Below are 24126 nucleotides of genomic sequence, written 5' to 3'. Positions count from 1 at the left end.
CAGGAACAGGGTCGGAGTGAAAACCTATAGACGGTAGCTCTCCAGGAACAGGGTCGGAGTGAAAACCTATTGGATGGTAGCTCTCCAGGAACAGGGTCGGAGTGAAAACCTATAGGACGGTAGCTCTCCAGGAACATGGTCGGAGTGAAAACCTATAGACGGTAGCTCTCCAGGAACAGGGTCGGAGTGAAAACCTATAGGACGGTAGCTCTCCAGGAACATGGTCGGAGTGAAAACCTATAGACGGTAGCTCTCCAGGAACAGGGTCGGAGTGAAAACCTATAGGACGGTAGCTCTCCAGGAACAGGGTCGGAGTGAAAACCTATAGGACGGTAGCTCTCCAGGAACAGGGTCGGAGTGAAAACCTATAGGACGGTAGCTCTCCAGGAACAGGGTCGGAGTGAAAACCTATAGGACGGTAGCTCTCCAGGAACAGGGTCGGAGTGAAAACCTATAGGACGGTAGCTCTCCAGGAACAGGGTCGGAGTGAAAACCTATAGGATGGTAGCTCTCCAGGAACAGGGTCGGAGTGAAAACCTATAGGATGGTAGCTCTCCAGGAACAGGGTTGGAAAATCCTGCTCTACACAATAGTCCTTCTATCGTGGACTGTTCCACTGTTCTTTAAGGAGCCTTGTCTTGAAGGAGGCCTTGAAACAGCACAATAAACAATAAAATATCTCCTTTCCATCTCACAGCCATTGTTCCTTACAGTATAATGTAGTGCAGTTCAGCACTGCTTTCTATTAGCAGTGTGTGAGAGATGCAGAGTGTGAAAATGAGGCCGTATCCCTAGTGCAGGTTCCAGTTAGAGTGACATGCATGTACGTCCTGCATTCAGAGGGACTGCATAGTTATTCATATTCATTTACAGAACCTTTGATCATACAAAAAACAGGTTCATTAAGTACCACATTTCCATCACTCCAAAAGTGAGGCTCGGGTTGGCTTTCAGTTGGCTTGTCAGTTTGTGTTACTGTTACTACAGAGCACCTGTCCACACAGCAGTACCTTCTTTAACTGTTCAGTCTGAACAGGCGACAAACCATCCCATCACCTGCATTCAGCCCCGAATAAACTGACAAAAAGCACCACACAACCCACTACCGTTAGTCAAAACTGAATCCCACACATTGCGTATCATACCCTCACAGCTCACACACACAAGCATTCAGTTCAGCCTCATATCCATCACACATACACAAAGACACAGACACATGGGCTGGAATTAAACCTGCCATAGCAAAATCAATACAGTGTATTTCTTTACAAACGTCATCCCACATGGACACATGCTTCTCTTCTTCTTCTGAAAACTGAAAGCCTACCTGAGGTGAGTCCACCAGATTAGTAGTTGTAGGTTTGTATATAGTACCTAAGACCAGTCAGTTAGTTTATTTGAACATGGGAAAAAGAGCTACTGCATAAATACTGCAATGCAGGTTTGATTCAATTGAGCACACAGAGACAAGTAGACATGGTAAACATCGGGGACAACGACTGTCCCCACTCATTGAAGCTACGAAAGTTCAAGGCCGACCGCGGTACTGCAGACATTGTTAGCAGAAAACAGGATCCTTAATTATAGTGAATGGAAAAAGTTTAATCTTCGTGGTCAAACTTCGTGTAAATATTATTCTTTTTTGAAGACAATCATGATGCCAATAATTGCTTCCAATTCACCAGATATACTGTATGTCCTTTAACCGATTATTTGACAATCTCACACAGAAGAGGTGATAAGGATAATTGAGTTGCTAATGGCACCTTTCAGTACCCCGGTCAGCCTTCAACTTGAGTTAACCAATGAGAGGGAGCAGCACTGAGCTAGCCTGCAAGGTCACTTCCTGGAGTAGGTCAAACTGTGTATGTTATGTCTCCATGCTATCTTAACCCACTTCATTTGGCTTCAATGCGCTATTGAGTCCCCACATATGAATGGTGTCACGTGATCGATGGCTTTTTCCACTTACTATGTATACAGTCATTGACATTTATGCACAGACTGTGCCTTCAATAAGTATTCACTCCCCTTGACTTTTTCCACATTTTGTTGTGTTAGAAAAAATGGGATTAAAATGGATTTCATTGTGATTTCTTTTGTCAACGATTTACACAAAATACTCTGTAATGTCAAAGTGGAAGAAAAAATACATGTAAAATAAAACACTAATATGTCTTGATTAGATAAATATTCGACCCCCTGAGTCAAAACATGTTAGAATCCCCTTTGGCAGCATTTACAAAAGTGTCTTTCTGGGTAAGTCTAAGAGCTTTGCACACTTGGATTGAACAATAATTGCACACTATTCTTTAAGTCTGTTGTTGATGATTGCTAGACAGACATTTTAGGTCTCGCCATAGATTTTCAAGCCGATTTAAGTCAAAACTGTATTTTATTTATTTTTATTTTATTTCACCTTTATTTAACCAGGTAGGCTAGTTGAGAACAAGTTCTCATTTGCAACTGCGACCTGGCCAAGATAAAGCATAGCAGTGTGAACAGACAACACAGAGTTACACATGGAGTAAACAATTAACATGTCAATAACACAGTAGAAAAAAATGGGCAGTCTATATACAATGTGTGCAAAAGGCATGAGGAGGTAGGCGAATAATACAATTTTGCAGATTAACACTGGGGTGATAAATGATCAGATGGTCATGTACAGGTAGAGATATTGGTGTGCAAAAGAGCAGAAAAGTAAATAAAAAAATTTAAAAAACAGTATAAAAACAGTATGGGAATGAGGTAGGTGAAAATGGGTGGGCTATTTACCAATAGACTATGTACAGCTGCAGCGATCGGTTAGCTGCTCGGATAGCTGATGTTTGAAGTTGGTGAGGGAGATAAAAGTCTCCAACTTCAGCGATTTTTGCAGTTCGTTCCAGTCACAGGCAGCAGAGTACTGGAACGAAAGGCGGCCAAATTAGGTGTTGGCTTTAGGGATGATCAGTGAGATACACCTGCTGGAGCGTGTGCTACGGATGGGTGTTGCCATCGTGACCAGTGAACTGAGATAAGGTGGAGCTTTACCTAGCATGGACTTGTAGATGACCTGGAGCCAGTGGGTCTGGCGACGAATATGTAGCGAGGGCCAGCCGACTAGAGCATACAAGTCGCAGTGGTGGGTGGTATAAGGTGCTTTGGTGACAAAACGGATGGCACTATGATAGACTGCATCCAGTTTGCTGAGTAGAGTGTTGGAAGCCATTTTGTAGATGACATCGCCGAAATCGAGGATCGGTAGGATAGTCAGTTTTACTAGGGTAAGCTTGGCGGCGTGAGTGAAGGAGGCTTTGTTGCGGAATAGAAAGCCGACTCTTGATTTGATTTTCGATTGGAGATGTTTGATGTGAGTCTGGAAGGAGAGTTTGCAGTCTAGCCAGACACCTAGGTACTTATAAATGTCCACATATTCAAGGTCGGAACCATCCAGGGTGGTGATGCTAGTCGGGCATGCGGGTGCAGGCAGCGATCGGTTGAAAAGCATGCATTTGGTTTTACTCGCGTTTAAGAGCAGTTGGAGGCCACGGAAGGAGTGCTGTATGGCATTGAAGCTCGTTTGGAGGTTAGATAGCACAGTGTCCAATGACGGGCCGAAAGTATATAGAATGGTGTCGTCTGCGTAGAGGTGGATCAGGGAATCGCCCGCAGCAAGAGCAACATCATTGATATATACAGAGAAAAGAGTCGGCCCGAGAATTGAACCCTGTGGCACCCCCATAGAGACTGCCAGAGGACCGGACAGCATGCCCTCCGATTTGACACACTGAACTCTGTCTGCAAAGTAATTGGTGAACCAGGCAAGGCAGTCATCCGAGAAACCGAGGCTATTTAGTCTGCCGATCAGAATATGGTGATTGACAGAGTCGAAAGCCTTGGCGAGGTCGATGAAGACGGCTGCACAGTACTGTCTTTTATCGATGGCGGTTATGATATCGTTTAGTACCTTGAGCGTGGCTGAGGTGCACCCGTGACCGGCTCGGAAACCAGATTGCACAGCGGAGAAGGTACGGTGGGATTCGAGATGGTCAGTGACCTGTTTGTTGACTTGGCTTTCGAAGACCTTAGATAGGCCGGCCACTCAGGAGCATTCAGTGTTGTATTAGTAAGCAACTCCAGTGTATATTTGGCCTTGTATTTTAGGTTATTGTCCTGCTGAAAAATATATATTTTTTCTCCCATTGTCTGTTAGAAAGAAGACTGGACTAGGTTTTCCTCCAGGATTTTGCCTGTGCTTAGCTCAATTCCGTTTATTTTTATCATAAAAAACTCCCTAGTCCTTGCCAATGACAATCATACCCATAACATGATGCAGCCACCACCATGCTTGAAAATATGAAGAGTGGTACTCAGTGATGTGCTGTGTTGGATTATTGGCCCCAAACATAACGCTTTGTATTCAGGACATAAATAGCTAATCAAATGGCTACCTGGACTACCTGCATTGACCCTTTTTTGCACTAACTCCCTTGCATTGACTCCATGCACACACATATTCACACTCATGACATACGCTGCTGCTACTGTCTATTATCTATCCGGTTGCCTAGTCACTTTACCCCTACCTATATGTACAGTACATAGCTACCTCAATTACCTCGTACACCTGCACATCGACTTGGTACTGGTACTCTCTGTATATAGCCATGTTATTTTTTATTCCCTATATATAGCCATGTTATTTTCTACTTCCTGTATATAGCCATGTTATTTTTTATTCCCTATATGTAGCCATGTTATTTTCTACTTCCTGTATATAGCCATGTTATTTTTTATTCCCTATATATAGCCATGTTATTTTCTACTTCCTGTATATAGCCATGCTATTTTTACTCGTTATTCACTGTTTATTTATTCCTTGTGTTACTATTTCTATTTTTTATTACATTTTTATCTTATCTTTAACTCTACTGACTCAAGACATTTGAGCTTTTCATGATCTATTATTTTAATTAATTCCACTTTAACATCATGGGTTGTAGGCCAGTGTAATAATCTTAATTTAATTAATTGATTTAATACATTTTAAACCCAGGCTGTAGCACAACTACATGTGGAAAAAGTATAGGGGTGTGAATACTTTCTGAAGGCACTGTTTCATTTGCAGAATAGGAAAGTGTAAAGCTGGTCTGCCACTCACTCGTTTGGGTCCAAAAAGGTTATGATACAGCGTTCTAAACCTCTTCCTGGTGTAGTTGCATCGGTAAGCTCCGCCCATCAAGTACTCGATGACCAATCCAATGTCAATGAGACTAATGCGGTAATCTGGTGGGAGGTTACCCTGGGGACCGAGAAATTGATGAGACCACGCCGCACACTCCCACGACAGTTGAGCATAAGAAGGTGAAAGGAAGAGAAAACAACACACACAAATCATACACACTTCACGTCACACATTCACACACATTTGTTTTGTGCTAAAAAGAATAGGTGATTAGTTGATTCACCTTGAAGTAGATCCAACTGAACCCTGGATATTCTTGCTTGGAAAGAGCACACAAGGTCAGTGAGTATACAGCACAAGGCCAAGGAGAGATGGGAGACACAGACCCCCAGATAAGATCACAGAGTTTATAACCTAACCTAATTTAAATGACCTTAGCTTAATTTAAATGAAGTTAGCTTAGCTTAATTTAGCAGTTTAGCTTAGCTTAATTTATCATAACTTAGCTCAGTTTAACTTAGGTTATTTCAACAGGACTGAGATCGACGTCAGTATACTGTACTCTGAGAGGAGAGGGGTGGAGGAGTCAAGGAGGTAGGAGGAAGAGGGAGACCATGAAAATAGGGAAAAGGTTAAGGAGAAGATGGAAATATACTAATCTTGAGGAAATGGAAAAATCTAAAAATCAGATCAATCCTTACTTAATTTGTCTGATTACTATGTACTAATTTGCATATGTAATATATGACCAGATCTTATCAGGGGTTCAGTGCTGGAAGAGAGAGACAACCAGAAGTCTGAAGATGAGGATAAAAGGAGAACAAATGAGAGACGTTTCTTGTTAGAAATAGGCCTTCATCATCCACTTCAGCTAGTAGGCAGAACTCTATGAGCCCACTGTAATTTACCAGGAGGCCATTAGGTCCAAACCAGTGGAGGCCGGTGAGTGGGAAAAATAGGGAAGTTGGGCTCCCGCTGCTCCTTAGAGCTGGGCCAATTATCATACATCTACGGACCATCTCATCCACTGCCCCTGGTTACTTTAGTGGGAAGCTCCCTATATGCCCCATCAAAACGTACTCTATTTTGTTTCTGTTATCCCAGTAAAGCCTCAGTTATCCAGCCAAAGCTCAGAGGCAACCCTTTGAAGTGGGAGAACTCCCAAGGAGGATGCGCTTGTGTTTTTTCACACAAGTTCCGATTAAACGCAGCACTATGCTGTTCCCCGTCCTCTACATAGAACGTTCTAAACCTTGCTGGGTGAACATACTCTATCCCATGTTGGCTACATTATTGGCTACATCTATTACCATGTCAGAGCACTGCCCTGCTGCTCCCTTCAAACAAACTATCCCTACAATGAGTGAGCTTACCTCACCATCACTCTGGGGTTCTAGAGGTGCACTTACACAGTCTTATGATGCCGAGACCTGAATACAAATAGTATTTATTTCCTGTCAAATATTTTGAGCGTTAAATCAAGCATGTCTGAAATTCCATATGGGCAGGGTTTGCCCGTATGGAACTAGCTATTGTATTGGTTCCAGTGCACCAAACAAGCTCAGTCAAACACACCTAAAGTAGTTGAAGCAAAATAAATGATATTTGTTTACCGTGTCTGCTTACACGCTCATACGGTTGTACACAGTAGCGGCAATCACATTGATTAGGTATAGGCCCCCAAGTCAATCAATTGCAGATAAAGGAAAAGCACACTACAGGTTTACTCAGAATGTTTAACTCTGCATTGTCACGCCCTGGCCATAGAGAGGCTTTTTAATCTCTATTTTGGTTAGGCCAGGGTGTGACTAGGGTGGGCATTCTATGTCCTTTTTTTATCTATGTTTTGTATTTCTGTCTTGGCCTGGTATGGTTCTCAATCAGGGACAGCTGTCTATCGTTGTCTCTGATTGAGAACCATACTTAGGTACCCTTTTCTCCCACCTGTTTTGTGGGAAGTTAACTTTGTAGTTGTTCAGGGCACATAGCCCAAAGCTTCACGGTTTGTCTTCGTTCAGGGCACAGAGCCCAAAGCTTCACGGTTGGTGTTTTGTTCTTCGTTTTGTCGGCGTCATTTTTAAATCAAGTTCAAATGTACGCTTACCATGCTGCACCTTGGTCCAGTCCTTCAGCCAGCCGTGACAGAACTTACCATGCTGCACCTTGGTCCAGTCCTTCAGCCAGCCGTGACAGAACTTACCATGCTGCACCTTGGTCCAGTCCTTCAGCCAGCCGTGACAGAACTTACCATGCTGCACCTTGGTCCAGTCCTTCAGCCAGCCGTGACATGCATTTTGTAGGAAGGTGTAGTTTCTTCACAAAATGTCACCCTGGGTGTGTCAGTTTTAACAAGGTTAACACCTCCCATACTGCATAATAATTGCAGTGCCCTTCTCCTTTATCTTCAGTTGTTTGCATTGGGGCCATTGTACAGTGGGTCCGAAATGATTGATACCCTTGATAAAGATGAGCAAAAATTACTTTATAAACTATTTTGTATGCAACAACAAAAAATATATAGTATTATTTTATACTAATACAGTTGCTCAGGGAAAGAGATTTTGTTTAACAAGTAAAATGTTATATATTTTATTTGGAACCACGCTATATATGTCAACTAACTGATGAACTTTTATTGTAAAAAGCTGTAACACCTCAACTTGCTTTTATGATGCTAGGTACGAAAGCCTGTACACAACTGCAGTCATGCAGTAAGCCAAGAGATGTCAGCTAGTTTCATCACTCCAAGTAATGTCATGTTGACTTATTCCAGCACCAGAGGATCCAAGGGTTAGAGTTCAGGGGCCAAAGTTACACACTAAAGCCAATAGCAGTTGCACACTCCCTCTCGTGGACTTAAAGATGGTGTCCCTTCATCCGATTCTTACATAAATTCAATGCTTTTAAATCCATAATGTGTGGAGAATCATGACATAGCCAATGATAGTCTAAGATTTCCTCCAGAGAGAGAACAGGGGAAGAGGACAGGATGTTTGGGCCATCCTGATTAAAGCAATGCATCCTACTATACTGCACAGCAATTCCACACACTCAATACCACACCTTCACACAGCAAGACAAGAGGAAGAGAATAAAAACACAGATATTGGGCAAAAGCCTAAACCGCCATGCTCTATGGTTTGTGTGAGCTTTATCATACGTTTTAATTTGATAAAATATAAATAACTAATAGATAGTATATACAGTACCAGTCAAAAGTTTGGACACACCTACTCATTCCAGGGTTTTTCTTTATTTTGTACTATTTTCTACATTATAGAATAATAGTGAAGACATCAAAACTATGAAATAACACATATGGAATCATCTATTAACCAAAAAAGTGTCATTTAAAAAATATATATTTAATATTTGAGATTCTTCAAAGTAGCCACCCTTTGCCTTGATGACACCTTTGTACACCCTTGGCATTCTCTCAACAATCTTCATGTGGTAGTCACCTTGAATGCATTTCAAATAACAGGTGTGCCTTGTTAAAAGTACATTTGTGGAATTTCTTTCCTTCTTAATGCGTTTGAGCCAATCGCTTGTGTTGTGACAAGGTAAGGGTGGTATACAAAAGATAGCCCTATTTGGTAAAAGACCAAGTCCATATCATGGCAAGAACAGCTCAAATAAGCAAAGAGAATCGACAGTCCATCATTACTTTAAGATATTAAGGTCCGTCAATCCGGAAAATGTCAAGAACTTTGAAAGTTTCTTCAAGTGCAGTCACAAAAATCATCAAGCGCTAGGATGAAACTGGCTCTCATGAGGACCGCCACAGGAATGGAAGACCCAGAGTTACCTCTGCTGCAGAGGATAAGTTCATTAGAGTTACCAGCCTCAGAAATTAAAGCCCAAATAAATGCTTCACAGAGTTCAAGTAACAGACACATCTCAACATCAACTGTTCAGAGGAGACTGCTTTAATCAGGCCTTCATGGTTGAATTGCTGCAAAATAAGAACACTGCTAAAGGACATCAATAATAATAAGAGACTTGCTTGGGCCAAGAAACATGAGCAATGGACATTAGAAATCTGTGGTCTGATGATTCCAAATTTGAGATTTTTGGTTCCAACCGCCATGTCTTTGTGAGACGCAGAGTAGGTGGAAGGAGGATCTCCGCATATGTGGTTCCCACCGTGAAGCATGGAGGAGGAGGTGTGATGGTGTGGAGGTGCTTTGCTGGTGACAATGTCTGTGATTTATTTAGAATTCAAGGCACACTTAACCAGCATGGCTACCACAGCATTCTGCAGCGATACGCCATCCCATCTGGTTTGTGCCCGAAACTCACCTCCAGGCTGTGTAAGGGCTATTTGACCAAGAAGGAGAGTGATGGAGTGCTGGATCAGATTGCCTGGCCTCCACAATCACCTGACCTCCACCCAATTGAGATGGTTTGGGATGAGTTGGACCGCAGAGTGAAGGAAAAGCAGCCAACAAGTGCTCAGGATATGTGGGAACTCCTTCAAGACTGTTGGAAAGCATTCCAGGTGAAGCTGGCTGAGAGAATGCCAGCCATGTGCAAATCTGTCATCAAGGCAAAGGGTGTCTACTTTGAAGAATCTCAAATATAAAATATATTTTAATTTGTTTAAAACCTTTTTGGTTATTACATGATTCCATATGTGTTATTTCATAGTTTTGATGTCTTCACTATTATTCTACAATGTAGAAAATAGTTTAAAAAAAGAAAGACCCTTGAATGAGTAGGTGTGTCCAAACTTTTGATTGGTACTGTATATTCCAATATCCATTTATTGGTATATGTGTGTATGCGTGCGTGTGTGTGCGTGTTGCTTGGTTATGTGTGTTGAGCATGTGTGGGTGCACAAGACTCATTAGTCCAATCCTCCGAAGTGCCTGTATGGTCCTCACCCTGCCTACAGAGCTAAGGGGGTTATGGGAACTGTCAAATGAGGGATGATTACACCATGACCTCCAGTAACCTCTACAGCTCTCCCATAGGAGCACATGTTACTGTAATCAACTATGATTCTATTCATCAGAACTAAATACAGATGCTGCTGACCTATGACCTTCTTTGAGCTTTCACTAAAGGAAGATCAAGAGCGTAATGGGTCATCATCTCAAGTTAAGGAAGAACATTTTTGTACATTTGTTTTGTTACATGGTACTGTAGTTCTGTCATAGAATTATCTAAAGGATTTTGGGTAACATTGGCATAATTTGTATGACATAAAATTTATAAAATGTTTATAAACTATTAATAGCAGTCCACTATTTGTAAACATTATACACATTTATATGCATTTATAAGCCATTAGCATTATTAGCCTTACAAATCATAAACATGTATAACATTTATAATGCAAGCAATTACAAGCATAAAGGCTTGTTCATGAAAGTTATTGTAAAATATTAGTGGCTTTTGTATATTATAGAATAGAATGAGGTATCAGTATTAGAGGGCTAAGGAACAAGCAAGACAGACACAGGTAGAGAGGAGTAGAAAAAGTAATGCCTCATATACAGTCAACAGTCTAATCTCAGACTAACTCTCCATAATGAATGGCATGTTGTACACACTCACTCCTCAATGAGACACCCAATTTGGTGTCAATTGCAGAGAGATAGCAATACATAATGGTAGCTCATTTTAAATAATTGTGTCAAGGCTAAGTGAACTGTGACAGCTACAATTGGAAGTAGCCTGGAATACTGTGCACATTTGCTTTCAGGAGTGTTTTTCCCCGGTTTAATGTCAGAGATGCAAGACTACTATACGTTCCAACAGTGCAGGGTTAGTGTGCATACGGATACATAATACACATTGGACCCAAATGGAGTAATAATGGATTGGATTTGTATGGGAGTGAGTGTGTACAGAGCAAAAGAAAGAGTGATGGGAGGGGTAGAGACCAGTGAAGGCTGGTGGGAGGAGCTATAGGAGGACAGGCTCATTGTAATGGCTGGAATGGTCATAAATGGAACGTTATCAAACACACCAAACATATGAAAACCACGTTTGACTCCATTACATTCATTCCATTCCAGACATTACAATGAGCCAGTCCGCCTATAGCTCCTCCCACCAGCCTCCACTGGTAGAGACAGACAAAATACAGAGACAGCTCTAAGCAGCCACTGCTGTAACCCCAGCTGAAAAGGAGAAAAGCCGTCTCCTAGATGCGCCGTTAGCAACAATAGCAATCTACAGAGCTACACACACTCTGCAAACAAAAGCAAGACAAGTCTAGACAAATAAGGCATTTGCTGGACTTGCATTCACACACAAGCAAACATTCCCACAAACGCCTACGCAGTCACACACACTTACTGTACACGATAAGCGTACCTTTTTGACGTCTCTGACCAGGTGGTATAGAGTGTTGGATGGTCCATGTCTCTGACAAAGCAAACAGAAGCAGAGTTTAGTCCACGGCCTCCAGCACGTTGTAGAGCTATGACAGACGGCTCACTTGAATAAAGTACCACACTGTAGGCATAGTATTATGTCATTGTTGATAATAACCACCTACGACGGATGCTACAATGTCTTATGTAGCTGTTTTAAAGGCTTTAGGAATGAATGCATAATTGTACATACAGCGCAGAGTTACCATTTCATTATTCTAACAGACTCACCAGGAGAGAGTATAGAAGTAATAGTGACATACAACTTGTGTTCTACACCCACCAGGGGTTGGAGCAGTTATAAAAACACTGGATTGAAATACAGAGAGTTCAACGCTGTCCGCCGTGCAGTGTAGTACCGTGTTGTAGAGCTCCTCCAATCTGGAGAGAGTGAGGAAGCGATGCATGCTCACTCCGTTCTCGATCAGCAGCTTGACGAAGTCCACTCTGTCCAGCACCAGGGCATCCAGCATAGACTGCTCCAGAGAACCCACCTACCGTACCAACAGGGAAGGCACAGCCAGTCAGTCAACTCAGGGTTAACCATCGAGAAATGCAACCTAAATCCTGATTGATAGAGGATACGTTCACATTTTCACTTGGAGAGTGCTGTCTGTAGTCTATATTGTAAACAAGGAAGTGATAAGTTACAGGCTGGATCTTTCAGGCCACTGCTGTGGGTAATATAGAACTAAACGCTCCTTAAACTCTAAGTACAATAACTTCATGATCCATTGCACAGTGCTGTAGTCTATACTGTAAAGTAGGAAGTGAGGCTGAGTCTTACAGGCCACTGTTGTCCATAGATGAAGATCTGACTGCGAGCGATGTCTACTCGGTTCCAGGCCAGGGCCAGGCTGAGCTGGTCAGGAGCCGATGCGTTGGCTCCTAGGAGGACGAACAGAGAGCATCACTTGTTTTCACTTGATCTACATATTGTTGTTTTTTAGGATGCAAGGTGATTTTTAGATCAGTCAGTCTGATGTCGCCGACTACAATCTCAAACTCATACATTTATACTTCTCTTGCTGGAGGTGGATGGAGGTATTTACTTATTTTTTATTGGAAGGGCAAAACATCATTGTTCAGCAAGCAAAAAGGAGATTGCTGTATTTGTGCGGTTGTTCTTAAAGGACAGCTTGTTCTTGTCCTCCGACACCTACCACCTACAAATTGTTTTGCGAAAAGCACTTTAACCAGTAGTTTGCAAACTCAAACAGGAGGAAAGGTTGCGTCTGCACACCTTTTATGACGACTGACAGTTTTACTCAGCAGGTCAGCAGAGCTACTGCACAGGCTTAAGAATGGGAGCTTTAACAGAGCTTGGAAATGAGATGCTTTAATAACAGAGCTAAGTCATTTTACCTTTAACTAGACAAGTCAGTTAAGAACAAACTCTTATTTTCAATGACAGCCTAGGAACAGTGGGTTAACTGCCTTGTTCAGGGGCAGAATGAGAGATGTTCACCTTGTCAGCTAGGGGATTTGATCTTGCAACCTTTCAGTTACTGGAGCAACACTCTAACCACTAGGCTACCTGCCACCCCTAGTGGTTGAGATGCTTAACAGAGCTTAGTAATGAGATGCTTTAACAGAGCTTGGTAATGAGATGCTTTAACAGAGCTTGGTAATGAGCTGCTTTAACAGAGCTTGGTAATGAGATGCTTTAACAGAGCTTGGAAATGAGATGCAGACTAGTGTAATAGGAGTTTAATAAATAAGTATTTTTAAAAGGGACTGCTGGCGTTTAGCACTTAAATAGCTTAGCTCTCCACAGTTCTGTAGTCGCTGGAGTTTATGGACTCCTTCCGACATAGTTCATCAATTACTGTCTCTCTTTCCCTCTCTCTCCCTCTCTGTTTCCCTGTGTCACTATCTCTCACACAATCATAATCTTTCTCTCACTCTCGCTCTAAAAAGACACAGTATGCATAATGACGTCTGTACTCTTTACTGGTCATGCTTGTGACAGTCCATGTCAGATAGAAAGATCTCTCACAGAGAGGGAGATGGACAGAGAGATATGAATAGAAGATGCAAAAAAGAACGAGTGTGAGTGAGATAGATGCATAGAGTTAATCATGTCTCTTACAGGCTGCCAAAAATGCATTATTTCTTGGCAGCGTGTAGGAGACATGAGGCTTTTGTTTCATTACCTTCTGAAGCCAACTGTCTGACTTAAGGGGCCTCTGTTTATATAGTGTGCATGTATGGAAAATCACTGTAGAAAACGATTTCCTAAAATTGCTGTATTGTTGAAATGGTTCTAGTCAGAGTGTTTTCGAACTGGATTTGGGCAATGGCAAAAGTTTAAAGATGGCAAAATGTAGATATGACGTCCTTGTTTTAGCACTATCCCCTGAGTTTTTAAACTACGGCGTGTCATATGTTTCAATGTGGCAAAAAATCTGCACAATCTACCTCTTCGGTTGAATTAAAACATAGTAATGGAGAGCAATGTTCAACATGGTGAAGAAAACAAGGAATTTGTGGTAAGTGCATAGGGGACGATATTTTTATGCACCTCCACTATTGAAAGATAGTCCTGAGCTAAGAACAAGAAACTGTGTTTGTGTATCCTAAACTCTAAGAAAAAAGGTGCTATCTAGAACCTAAAAGGGTTCTTTGGTTGTCCCCATAGTTGAACCCTTTAAAGAACCCTTTTTGGTTCCAGGTAGAACCCTTTTGGGTTCAACGTCGAACAATTTCCACAGACGTTTCTACATGGAACCCAAAAGAGTTCTACATGGAACCAAAAAGGGTTCTCCTATGGGGACAGCCGAAAAAATGGGGACAGCTCTTTTTTCTTAGATTGTAGTGTGTGTTTTCTGTGTGGTGTTTGTGTATCATAGTGTGTGTTACCTGTGTTTGTGTTCATGTATTCTTGTGTGGGTTATCTCCTCCTCGTGCCTTGCAAAGGACCTTGTAAAGGACCATGGAGGTATGCTTTGGTAGATGAAACTGTAATTGGGGCCTCAGCAGGAGGAAAGCTTTCTGAAATTAATTAATATCCTCCTTTTAACTTCCCAGGATACACAGAGAAACAGAGAGAATTCCCTAAGGTTATCACTGAAGGGAACTCATGGAATACGAACACATTCACATGCACACACACGCAGACAATTACCTTTAAGCAGAGCAGTGAGAATGGCCAGGTCAATGTCCTGGTGTCCTTCAGACCCCATCCGAAAAACTGTTATCTGAGACATACAGAGAGAGAAAATAAAGTGGAAGAGAGAGAGAGAGAGAGAGAGAGAGAGAGAGAGAGAGCGAGAGAGAGAGAGAGAGAGAGAGAGGGAGGGAGAGAGAGAGAGAGAGAGAGAGTGAGAGGGAGGGAGGGAGGGAGATATGAATATAATATGTATGTAATCTGTACATCATTATTCATCACGAGTCTATTTCTTTCTTGCTGAATGAATGAATGAAGTGTTTTTACCCATAGAGATAATTAGCGCTGTAAGTAAACCAGTCACGTCATAGCGCAGTGATTTTGATACATGGGATTAGAAAGCGTCTGTAAATGACTAAGATGTTTCATGAAGTTCTGAACAGAGGATTGTACAATATGCTTCCTAGCTGACTCACTTTATTACAAACAGTGTAATGTAGCTTGTATGAAGTGTGGTCCCAGTAGAAAAGAAGGGGAGAGATAAAATGGAATGGATAGAGAGAGAGAGAGAGAGAGAGAGAGAGAGAGAGAGAGAGAGAGAGAGAGAAAAGGGAGGTGAGTGAGTGAGTGAGTGAGTGAGTGAGTGAGTGAGTGAGTGAGTGAGTGAGTGAGTGAGTGAGTGAGTGAGCTCTATAGTGACTGGAGACCCTTTTGTGGAGTACAGTATAGTATAGTACAGTATAGTACAGTATAGTACCGTACACTAGGCAAGAGAAAAAAGAAGGGCACAAAGCAAGACAGTGGGAGAGAGGGAGTAGGAGACCGGGAAGGAGGGAGGGAAAGCAGAGGGAGGGTAAAAGAGAGAGGGAATGCGGCAGTTCCTCCAGATTTTGTCGCATGATGACATGTGTGTGAAGGGCACCTTGCAGCTCCATGTATGAGCTGCGTGTTCACAATGCCAGAACGCACTATGAAACCCCGCCACATGGTCATAAATCTATTCCTCTAATCCCTCTATCCTTCTCCCTTTCCCCTCCATCACATCGCCAAACCCATCTCCCCCTGTACATGGCTTCATTTGGTGGAGCACCAGGATTTCAGCTGGCTTTCACTCCCGGCTCCCCTCAGGCGATGATGCAATATAGTATCTCTCTCTCTCCTTCTCTCCCTTTCTTTCTCTCTATTTTTTAAAAAGCCCTTCAGACACCAAAGATGCGAGAGAAATGGCAAATAATTGAACTCAAACATGATTATTTATTTAGACGCTAGCTCGTTCATTATTTTTCCGCTACTGAGATGACACACATTGTCCCCTTGGAATGGACTGTGTGATCTCCTGGAGCGAGAGAAATGGGCATACTGTATGTGTGTGTTAGGGTTATCTCTTGTCCTGTGTACCTCTACCATAAACTTTGTTAGATGACACATCTTTGTATCTGCCCCATCATGGTGTGTGTGAGCAGCGCCATTGAGGCATCTCCATTTTAAAGTAGTGAATGTTCTTCTTCTACTAAGTCTATGAGTTGATAAACAAACTGCTACCTGAGGTGTGTTGTTTGAACAGGTATAAAGGTTGGTGGTTTACTGCCACCTGCAGTTATGGAATGTTTTCTCACAAGTATAATTCATTGGTTGATCCCTCCTGATGACCTGGATATAATTTTGTGATCTGTCCTTAATCCATTGAAGTCCTCAATGGCAATGTCAATGCAAAAACAGGTTATTTTGCAAACAGTAATCTCTATCTATCTCTACGGTCTCTACATGAGTCTGTGTATGAATATTAATTATTGTGTTTAATGTGTGAATAATGTAAGTATCTGCATACTATATCATCTGCATGATATAAACACAGCAAAAAAAGAAACCTCCTCTCACTGTCAACTGCATTTATTTTCAGCAAACTTATTTGTATGAACATAACAAGATTCAACAACTGGGACATAAACTGAACAAGTTCCACAGACATTTGACTAACAGAAATGGAATAATGTGTCCCTGAACAAAAGGGGTGGGGGGGTGGGGTCAAAATCAAAAGTAACAGTCAGTATCTGGTGTGGCCACCAGCTGCATTAAGTATTGCAGTGCATCTCCTCCTCATGGACTGCACCAGATTTGCCAGTTCTTGCTGTGAGATGTTACCCCACTCTTCCACCAAGGCACCTGCAAGTTCCCGGACATTTCTGGGAGGAATGGCCCTGCCCTCACCCTCTGATCCAACAGGTCCCAGAGGTGCTCAATGGGATTGAGATCTGGGCTCATCGCTGGCCATGGAAAAACACTGACATTCCTGTCTTGCAGGAAATCACGCACAGAATGAGCTGTACGGCTGGTGGCATTGTCATGCTGGAGGGTCGTGTCAGGATGAGCCTGCAGGAAGGGTGCCACATGAGGGAGGAGGAGGTATTCCATGTAACGCACAGCGTTGAGATTACCTGCAATGACAACAAGCTCAGTCCAATGATGCTGTGACACACCGCCCCAGACCATGACGGACCCGCCACCTCCAAATTGATCCTGCTCCAGAGTACAGTCCTCGTTGTAACACTCATTCCTTCGACGATAAACGCGGATCCGACCATCACCCCTAGTGAGACAAAACCGCTACTCGTTAGTGAAGAGCACTTTTTGCCAGTCCTGTCTGGTTCAGCGACGGTGGGTTTGTACCCATAGGTGATGTCTGGTGAGGACCTGCCTTACAACAGGCCTACAAGCTCTCAGTCCAGCCTCTCTCAGCCTATTGCGGACAGTCTGAGCACTGATGGAGGGATTGTGTGTTCCTGGTGTAACTCGGGCAGTTCTTGTTGCCATCCTGTACCTGTCCTGCAGGTGTGATGTTCAGATGTACAGATCCTGTGCAGGTGATGTTACACGTGGTCTGTCTGTCCTGTCTCCCTGTAGCGCTGTCTTAGGTGTCTCACAGTACGGACATTGCAATTTATTGCCCTGGCCACATCTGCAGTCCTCATGCCTCCTTGCAGCATGCCTAAGGTATGTTCACGCAGATGAGCAGGGACCCTGGGAATCTTTCTTTTGGTGTTTGTCAAAGTCAGTTTAAAGGCCTCTTTAGTGTCCTAAGTTTTCATAACTGTGACCTGAATTGCCTAACATCTGTAAGCTGTTAGTGTCTTAACGACCATTCCACAGGTGCATGTTCATTAATTGTTTATGGTTCATTGAACAAACATGGGAAATAGTGTTTAAACCCTTTACAATGAAGATCTGTGATGTTATTTGGATTTTTACGAATTATCTTTGAAAGACAGGGTCCTGAAAAAGGGACGTTTCTTTTTCTGCTGAGATTACATGGATGAATCTGTCAATCTGTGAGAGAGTGCATGGTGTGTAATTGAAAGGCCTTTCTCCAGGTGAAATTGGAGAGTAAATTAGATGTGATGGTATCGATCCAAGTCTTCATTGCCTGTATTAGAACAGATTATTGGAATGTGTGTGTTAATGTTGTGTGTATGTTGTCTTTGTGTGTGTGTGTGTGTGTGTGTGTGTGTGTGTGTGTGTTTGGGGGGGTGGAGTGAGTGAGGGGAATGAGGGAATGAGTGAAGGCCAGTGTGTGGTCAGGGAGAGATTATTCCAGTGAAGGTTATTGATGAACTGTGGAGTCAGGACTGGACTGGACCATCTATGTCCAAGTGACTATGGCAATTTCACTATGGGAGACACTAACAAGCAACCCTGCAAGCCATCTGCTCAACCAAAACATTGTAATCAAGGATGTGTGTGTGTGCCAGGCGTGCACTGTATCACTGAATGTCTGTGTTTGTGACCATAATGCCACACAATCAGTGTCCATCACTAGGGGCTTAGATTTCCCTCTAATGCAGAAATAAGAAACCCACCCCTCCCCTTCTCCATTTGTATCCTACAGGGAAATGTTTGCTTGAGTGCAAGTTTACATACACCTTAGCCAAATACATTTAAACTCAGTTATTCACAATTCCTGACATTTAATCCCAGTAAAAAGTCCCTGTCTTAGGTCAGTTAGGATCACCACTTTATTTTAAGAATGTGAAACGCCAGAATAATAGTAGAGAGAATGATTTATTTCAGCTTTTATTTAATTCATCATATTCCCAGTGGGTCAGAAGTTAACATGCACTCAATTCGTATTTGGTAGCATTGCCTTTAAATTGTTTAACTTGGGTCAAATGTTTCGGGTAGCCTTACACAAGCTTCTCACAATAAGTTGGGTGAATTTTGGCTCATTCCTCCTGACAGAACTGGTGTAACTGAGTCAGGTTTATAGGCCTCCTTGCTCACACACGCTTTTTCAATTCTGCCCACAAATTTTCTTTAGGATTGAGGTCAGGGCTTTGTGATGGCCACTCCAATACCTTGACTTTGTTGTCCTTAAGCCATTTTGCCACAACTTTGGAAGTATGCTTGTGGCCATTGTCCATTTGGAAGACCAAGCTTTAACTTCCTGACTGATGTCTTGAGATGTTGCTTCAATATATCCACATAATTTTACTACCTCATGATGCCATCTATTTTGTAAAGTGCAACAGTCCCTCCTGCAGCAAAGCACCCCACAACATGATGCTGCCACCCCCGTGCTTCACGGTTGGGATGGTGTTCTTCGGCTTGCAAGCCTTCCCCTTTTTCCTCCAAACATTACGATGGTCATTATGGCCAAACAGTTCTATTTTTATTTCATCAGACCAGAGGACATTTCTTCAAAAAGTACGATGTTTGTCCCCATGTGCTGTTGCAAACCGTAGTCTGGCTTTTTTTATGGCGGTTTTGGGGCAGTGGCTTCTTCCTTGCTGGGCAGCCTTTCAGGTTATGTCGATATAGGACTCGTTTTACTGTGGGTATAGATACTTTTGTACCTGTTTCCTCCAGCATCTTCACAAGGTCCTTTGCTGTTGTTCTGGGATTGATTTGCACTTTTCGCACCAATGTACGTTCATCTCTCGGAGACAGAAAGCATCTTCTTCCTGAGCAGTATGACGACTGCATGGTCCCACGGTGTTTATACTTGCGTGCTATTGTTTGTACAGATAAACGTGGTACCTTCAGGCATTTGGTATTAGCTGATTTCCTTTAATTTTCCCATGATGTTAAGGAAAGAGGCACTGAGTTTGAAGGTAGGCCTTGAAATATGTCCACAGATACACCTCCAATTGACTCAAATGATGTCAATTAGCCTATCAGAAGCTTCTAAATCCATGACATAATTTTCTGGAATTTTCCAAGCTTTTTAAAGGCACAGTCAACTTGGTGTATGTCAACTGCTGACCCACTGGAATTGTGATAAAGTGAATTATAAGTTAAAGAAACTGTCTGTAAGCAATTGTTGGAAAAATTACTTGTGTCATAAACGAAGAAGATGTCCTAGCCGACTTCTCAATACTATAGTTTGTTAACAAGAAATTTGTGTAGTGGTTGAAAAATTAGTTTTAATGACTCCAACCTAAGTGTATGGTAACTTCTGACTTTAACTCTATATATTTAGTAGTGATGTGTGCGTGCACAGGCCACCATACATGTTTTTCAGAAATGCTCCAACCTTTAATGTTGATTGGTCAACAGTCTTTGTGAAGCAAGTATTTATATCTCATTCAGTAGATGATTGGCATATTTTGACACTTGAAGAGCTTGATAAGGTTATTTCTGCAAAAAGATGATTCTGAGATAAGTGTCTTTTATGTTCTGAACACTCATTTGTTTGAATGGTGTAATCAATTTCTATCTTGTATTCTTTTGAGCTTAAGAACATGAATTGGAGTATTTAAAGTACTTTATAGGTAGAGAACAAGGATATGTCAATAACAACATGAATTGGAGTATTTAGAGTACTGTATAGGTAGAGAACAAGGATATGTCAATAACAACATGAATTGGAGTATTTAGAGTGCTGTATAGGTAGATATGTCAATAACAACAAATTGGATATTTAGTCATAGGTAGAGAACAAGGATATGTCAATAACAACATGAATTGGAGTATTTAGGGTACTGTATAGGTAGAGAACAAGGATATGTCAATAACAGCATGAATTGGAGTATTTAGAGTGCTGTTTGGGTAGAGAACAAGGATATGTCAATAACAGCATGAATTGGAGTATTTAGAGTGCTGTTTGGGTAGAGAACAAGGATATGTCAATAACAACATGAATTGGAGTATTTAGAGTACTATGTCAATAACAACATGAATTGGAGTATTTAGAGTACTGTATAGGTAGAGAACAAGGCTATGTCAATAACAGCATGAATTGGAGTATTTAGAGTGCTGTATAGGTAGAGAACAATGATATGTCAATAACAACATGAATTGGAGTATTTAGAGTGCTGTATAGGTAGAGAACAAGGATATGTCAATAACAACATGAATTGGAGTATTTAGAGTGCTGTTTGGGTAGAGAACAAGGCTATGTCAATAACAACATGAATTGGAGTATTTAGAGTACTGTATAGGTAGAGAACAAGGATATGTCAATAACAACATGAATTGGAGTATTTATTTAGGTAGAGAACAAGGATATGTCAATAACAACATGAATTGGAGTATTTAGAGTACTGTATAGTAGAGCATGAATTGGAGTATTTAGAGTGCTGTATGGTCAATGATATGTCAATAACAACATGAATTGGAGTATTTAGAGTGCTGTATAGGTAGAGAACAAGGATATGTCAATAACAACATGAATTGGAGTATTTAGAGTGCTGTTTGGGTAGAGAACAAGGCTATGTCAATAACAACATGAATTGGAGTATTTAGAGTACTGTATAGGTAGAGAACAAGGATATGTCAATAACAACATGAATTGGAGTATTTAGAGTGCTGTATAGGTAGAGAACAAGGATATGTCAATAACAACATGAATTGGAGTATTTAGAGTGCTGTATAGGTAGAGAACAAGGATATGTCAATAAGAACATGAATTGGAGTATTTAGAGTACTGTATAGGTAGAGAACAAGGATATGTCAATAACAACATGAATTGGAGTATTTAGAGTACTGTATAGGTAGAGAACAAGGATATGTCAATAAGAACATGAATTGGAGTATTTAGAGTACTGTATAGGTAGAGAACAAGGATATGTCAATAACAACATGAATTGGAGTATTTAGAGTGCTGTATAGGTAGAGAACAAGGATATGTCAATAAGAACATGAATTGGAGTATTTAGAGTACTGTATAGGTAGAGAACAAGGATATGTCAATAACTCCATTTGGACAAAAATGCAGATAGCACTTTCATGCCTATTGATTGACAAGTGTCGCTCGACTAGGACTGATGAAGAAGACAGGCCATTGACAGCCGTCCATCACACTAAAGCGTTGAGGAGAGGGCAGAGGAAGAAGAGATAAACTAGAAAGAAGCACCCCTTTTAAGTGAGATTGGATGCTTTTTGATCATGGTGCTAGTGCATATTTAAACACTCAACATGACTAGGAATCAAGAGAATGCTCTTCACAGCCAAATGGCTCAGGCTGATAGGAAGACATTCCTCTTAATTTAGCAGGGAAATATTTCCCCTCACACCAGCCCACTGCCAACTCTCCCCTCACACCAGCCCCCCGCCAACCCTCCCATCACACCAGCCCCCTGCCGACCCTGCCTGTAGGTGGCCTCCTCTTCTCTCCCCTCCACCAGTCTCAACACAAGCCCTGTGACCCACTTCACTGCTCCTACTGCTTAACCTAATTATGGTGCCTCTCTATCCATCTGTCTCTCTGTCTCTCTTTCTTTCTATTAGGGATTGGAATTGCCAGGGACCTCAAGATATGATATTATCACGATACTTAGGCGGAAATATGATATGTATTATGATTCTCAAGATTCTATATGTATTAATATTTGATACTGCAATTTTATTACGATTCGATGTTACAAACTTATTGGTCAATCCCAGGAAACCAAAATTGTTTCCGTGAAAGTTCTCAGAACATTTGTTAGGTCGCGGCAAATGTTCTCATAACACAAAAGTTGACCAGTTGTGCTGATGATTATAGAGGGTTGACAATCTGGTTGCAGATCCAAAGATTGTAGGTTCAATCCCACATATTCTGATGATTATAGAGAGTTAACAATCTGGTTGCAGATCCAAAGATTGTAGGTTCAATCCCACATATTCTGATAATTATAGAGGGTTAACAATCTGGTTGCAGATCCAAAGATTGTAGGTTCAATCCCACATATTCTGATGATTATAGAGGGTTAACAATCTGATTGCAGATCCAAAGATTGTAGGTTCAATCCCACATATTCTGATGATTATAGAGGGTTAACAATCTGGTTGCAGATCCAAAGATTGTAGGTTCAATCCCACATATTCTGATGATTATAGAGGGTTAACAATCTGGTTGCAGATCCAAAGATTGTAGGTTCAATCCCACATATTCTGATGATTATAGAGGGTTAACAATCTGGTTTCAGATCCAAAGATTGTAGGTTCAATCCCACGTATTCTGATGATTATAGAGGGTTAACAATCTGGTTGCAGATCCAAAGATTGTAGGTTCAATCCCACATATTCTGATGATTATAGAGGGTTAACAATCTGGTTGCAGATCCAAAGATTGTAGGTTCAATCCCACATATTCTGATGACTATAGAGGGTTAACAATCTGGTTGCAGATCCAAAGATTGTAGGTTCAATCCCACATATTCTGATGATTATAGAGGGTTAACAATCTGATTGCAGATCCAAAGATTGTAGGTTCAATCCCACATATTCTGATGATTATAGAGGGTTAACAATCTGGTTGCAGATCCAAAGATTGTAGGTTCAATCCCACATATTCTGATGATTATAGAGGGTTAACAATCTGGTTGCAGATCCAAAGATTGTAGGTTCAATCCCACATATTCTGATGATTATAGAGGGTTAACAATCTGGTTTCAGATCCAAAGATTGTAGGTTCAATCCCACATATTCTGATGATTATAGAGGGTTAACAATCTGGTTGCAGATCCAAAGATTGTAGGTTCAATCCCACATATTCTGATGACTATAGAGGGTTAACAATCTGGTTGCAGATCCAAAGATTGTAGGTTCAATCCCACATATTCTGATGATTATAGAGGGTTAACAATCTGGTTGCAGATCCAAAGATTGTAGGTTCAATCCCACATATTCTGATGATTATAGAGGGTTAACAATCTGGTTGCAGATCCAAAGATTGTAGGTTCAATCCCACATATTCTGATGATTATAGAGGGTTAACAATCTGGTTGCAGATCCAAAGATTGTAGGTTCAATCCCACATATTCTGATGATTATAGAGGGTTAACAATCTGGTTGCAGATCCAAAGATTGTAGGTTCAATCCCACATATTCTGATGATTATAGAGGGTTAACAATCTGGTTGCAGATCCAAAGATTGTAGGTTCAATCCCACATATTCTGATGATTATAGAGGGTTAACAATCTGGTTGCAGATCCAAAGATTGTAGGTTCAATCCCACATATTCTGATGATTATAGAGGGTTAAC

The 24126-nt window shown here is 41.5% G+C and overlaps 1 protein-coding gene across 1 annotated transcript in view; it reads right to left on the bottom strand.

Annotated features, from left to right (window-relative positions):
- LOC115111379 (transient receptor potential cation channel subfamily M member 3-like) overlaps positions 1 to 24126 on the bottom strand; it is a 106709-nt gene that overhangs the window by 30450 nt on the left and 52133 nt on the right. The window contains exons 9-14 of the mRNA XM_065011136.1: positions 14684 to 14756; positions 12344 to 12444; positions 11916 to 12050; positions 11498 to 11548; positions 5454 to 5489; positions 5147 to 5287 (exon numbers count right to left, since the gene is read on the bottom strand). Coding sequence (XP_064867208.1) covers positions 5147 to 5287; positions 5454 to 5489; positions 11498 to 11548; positions 11916 to 12050; positions 12344 to 12444; positions 14684 to 14756 — 537 coding nt within the window. The remainder of the gene's footprint in view (positions 1 to 5146; positions 5288 to 5453; positions 5490 to 11497; positions 11549 to 11915; positions 12051 to 12343; positions 12445 to 14683; positions 14757 to 24126) is intronic.

Source organism: Oncorhynchus nerka, linkage group LG27, assembly GCF_034236695.1.
Source record: "Oncorhynchus nerka isolate Pitt River linkage group LG27, Oner_Uvic_2.0, whole genome shotgun sequence".
NCBI lineage: Eukaryota > Metazoa > Chordata > Actinopteri > Salmoniformes > Salmonidae > Oncorhynchus > Oncorhynchus nerka.
Note: the sequence above shows the minus strand (reverse complement) of the source record. Positions and strands in the feature narration are given on the sequence as shown.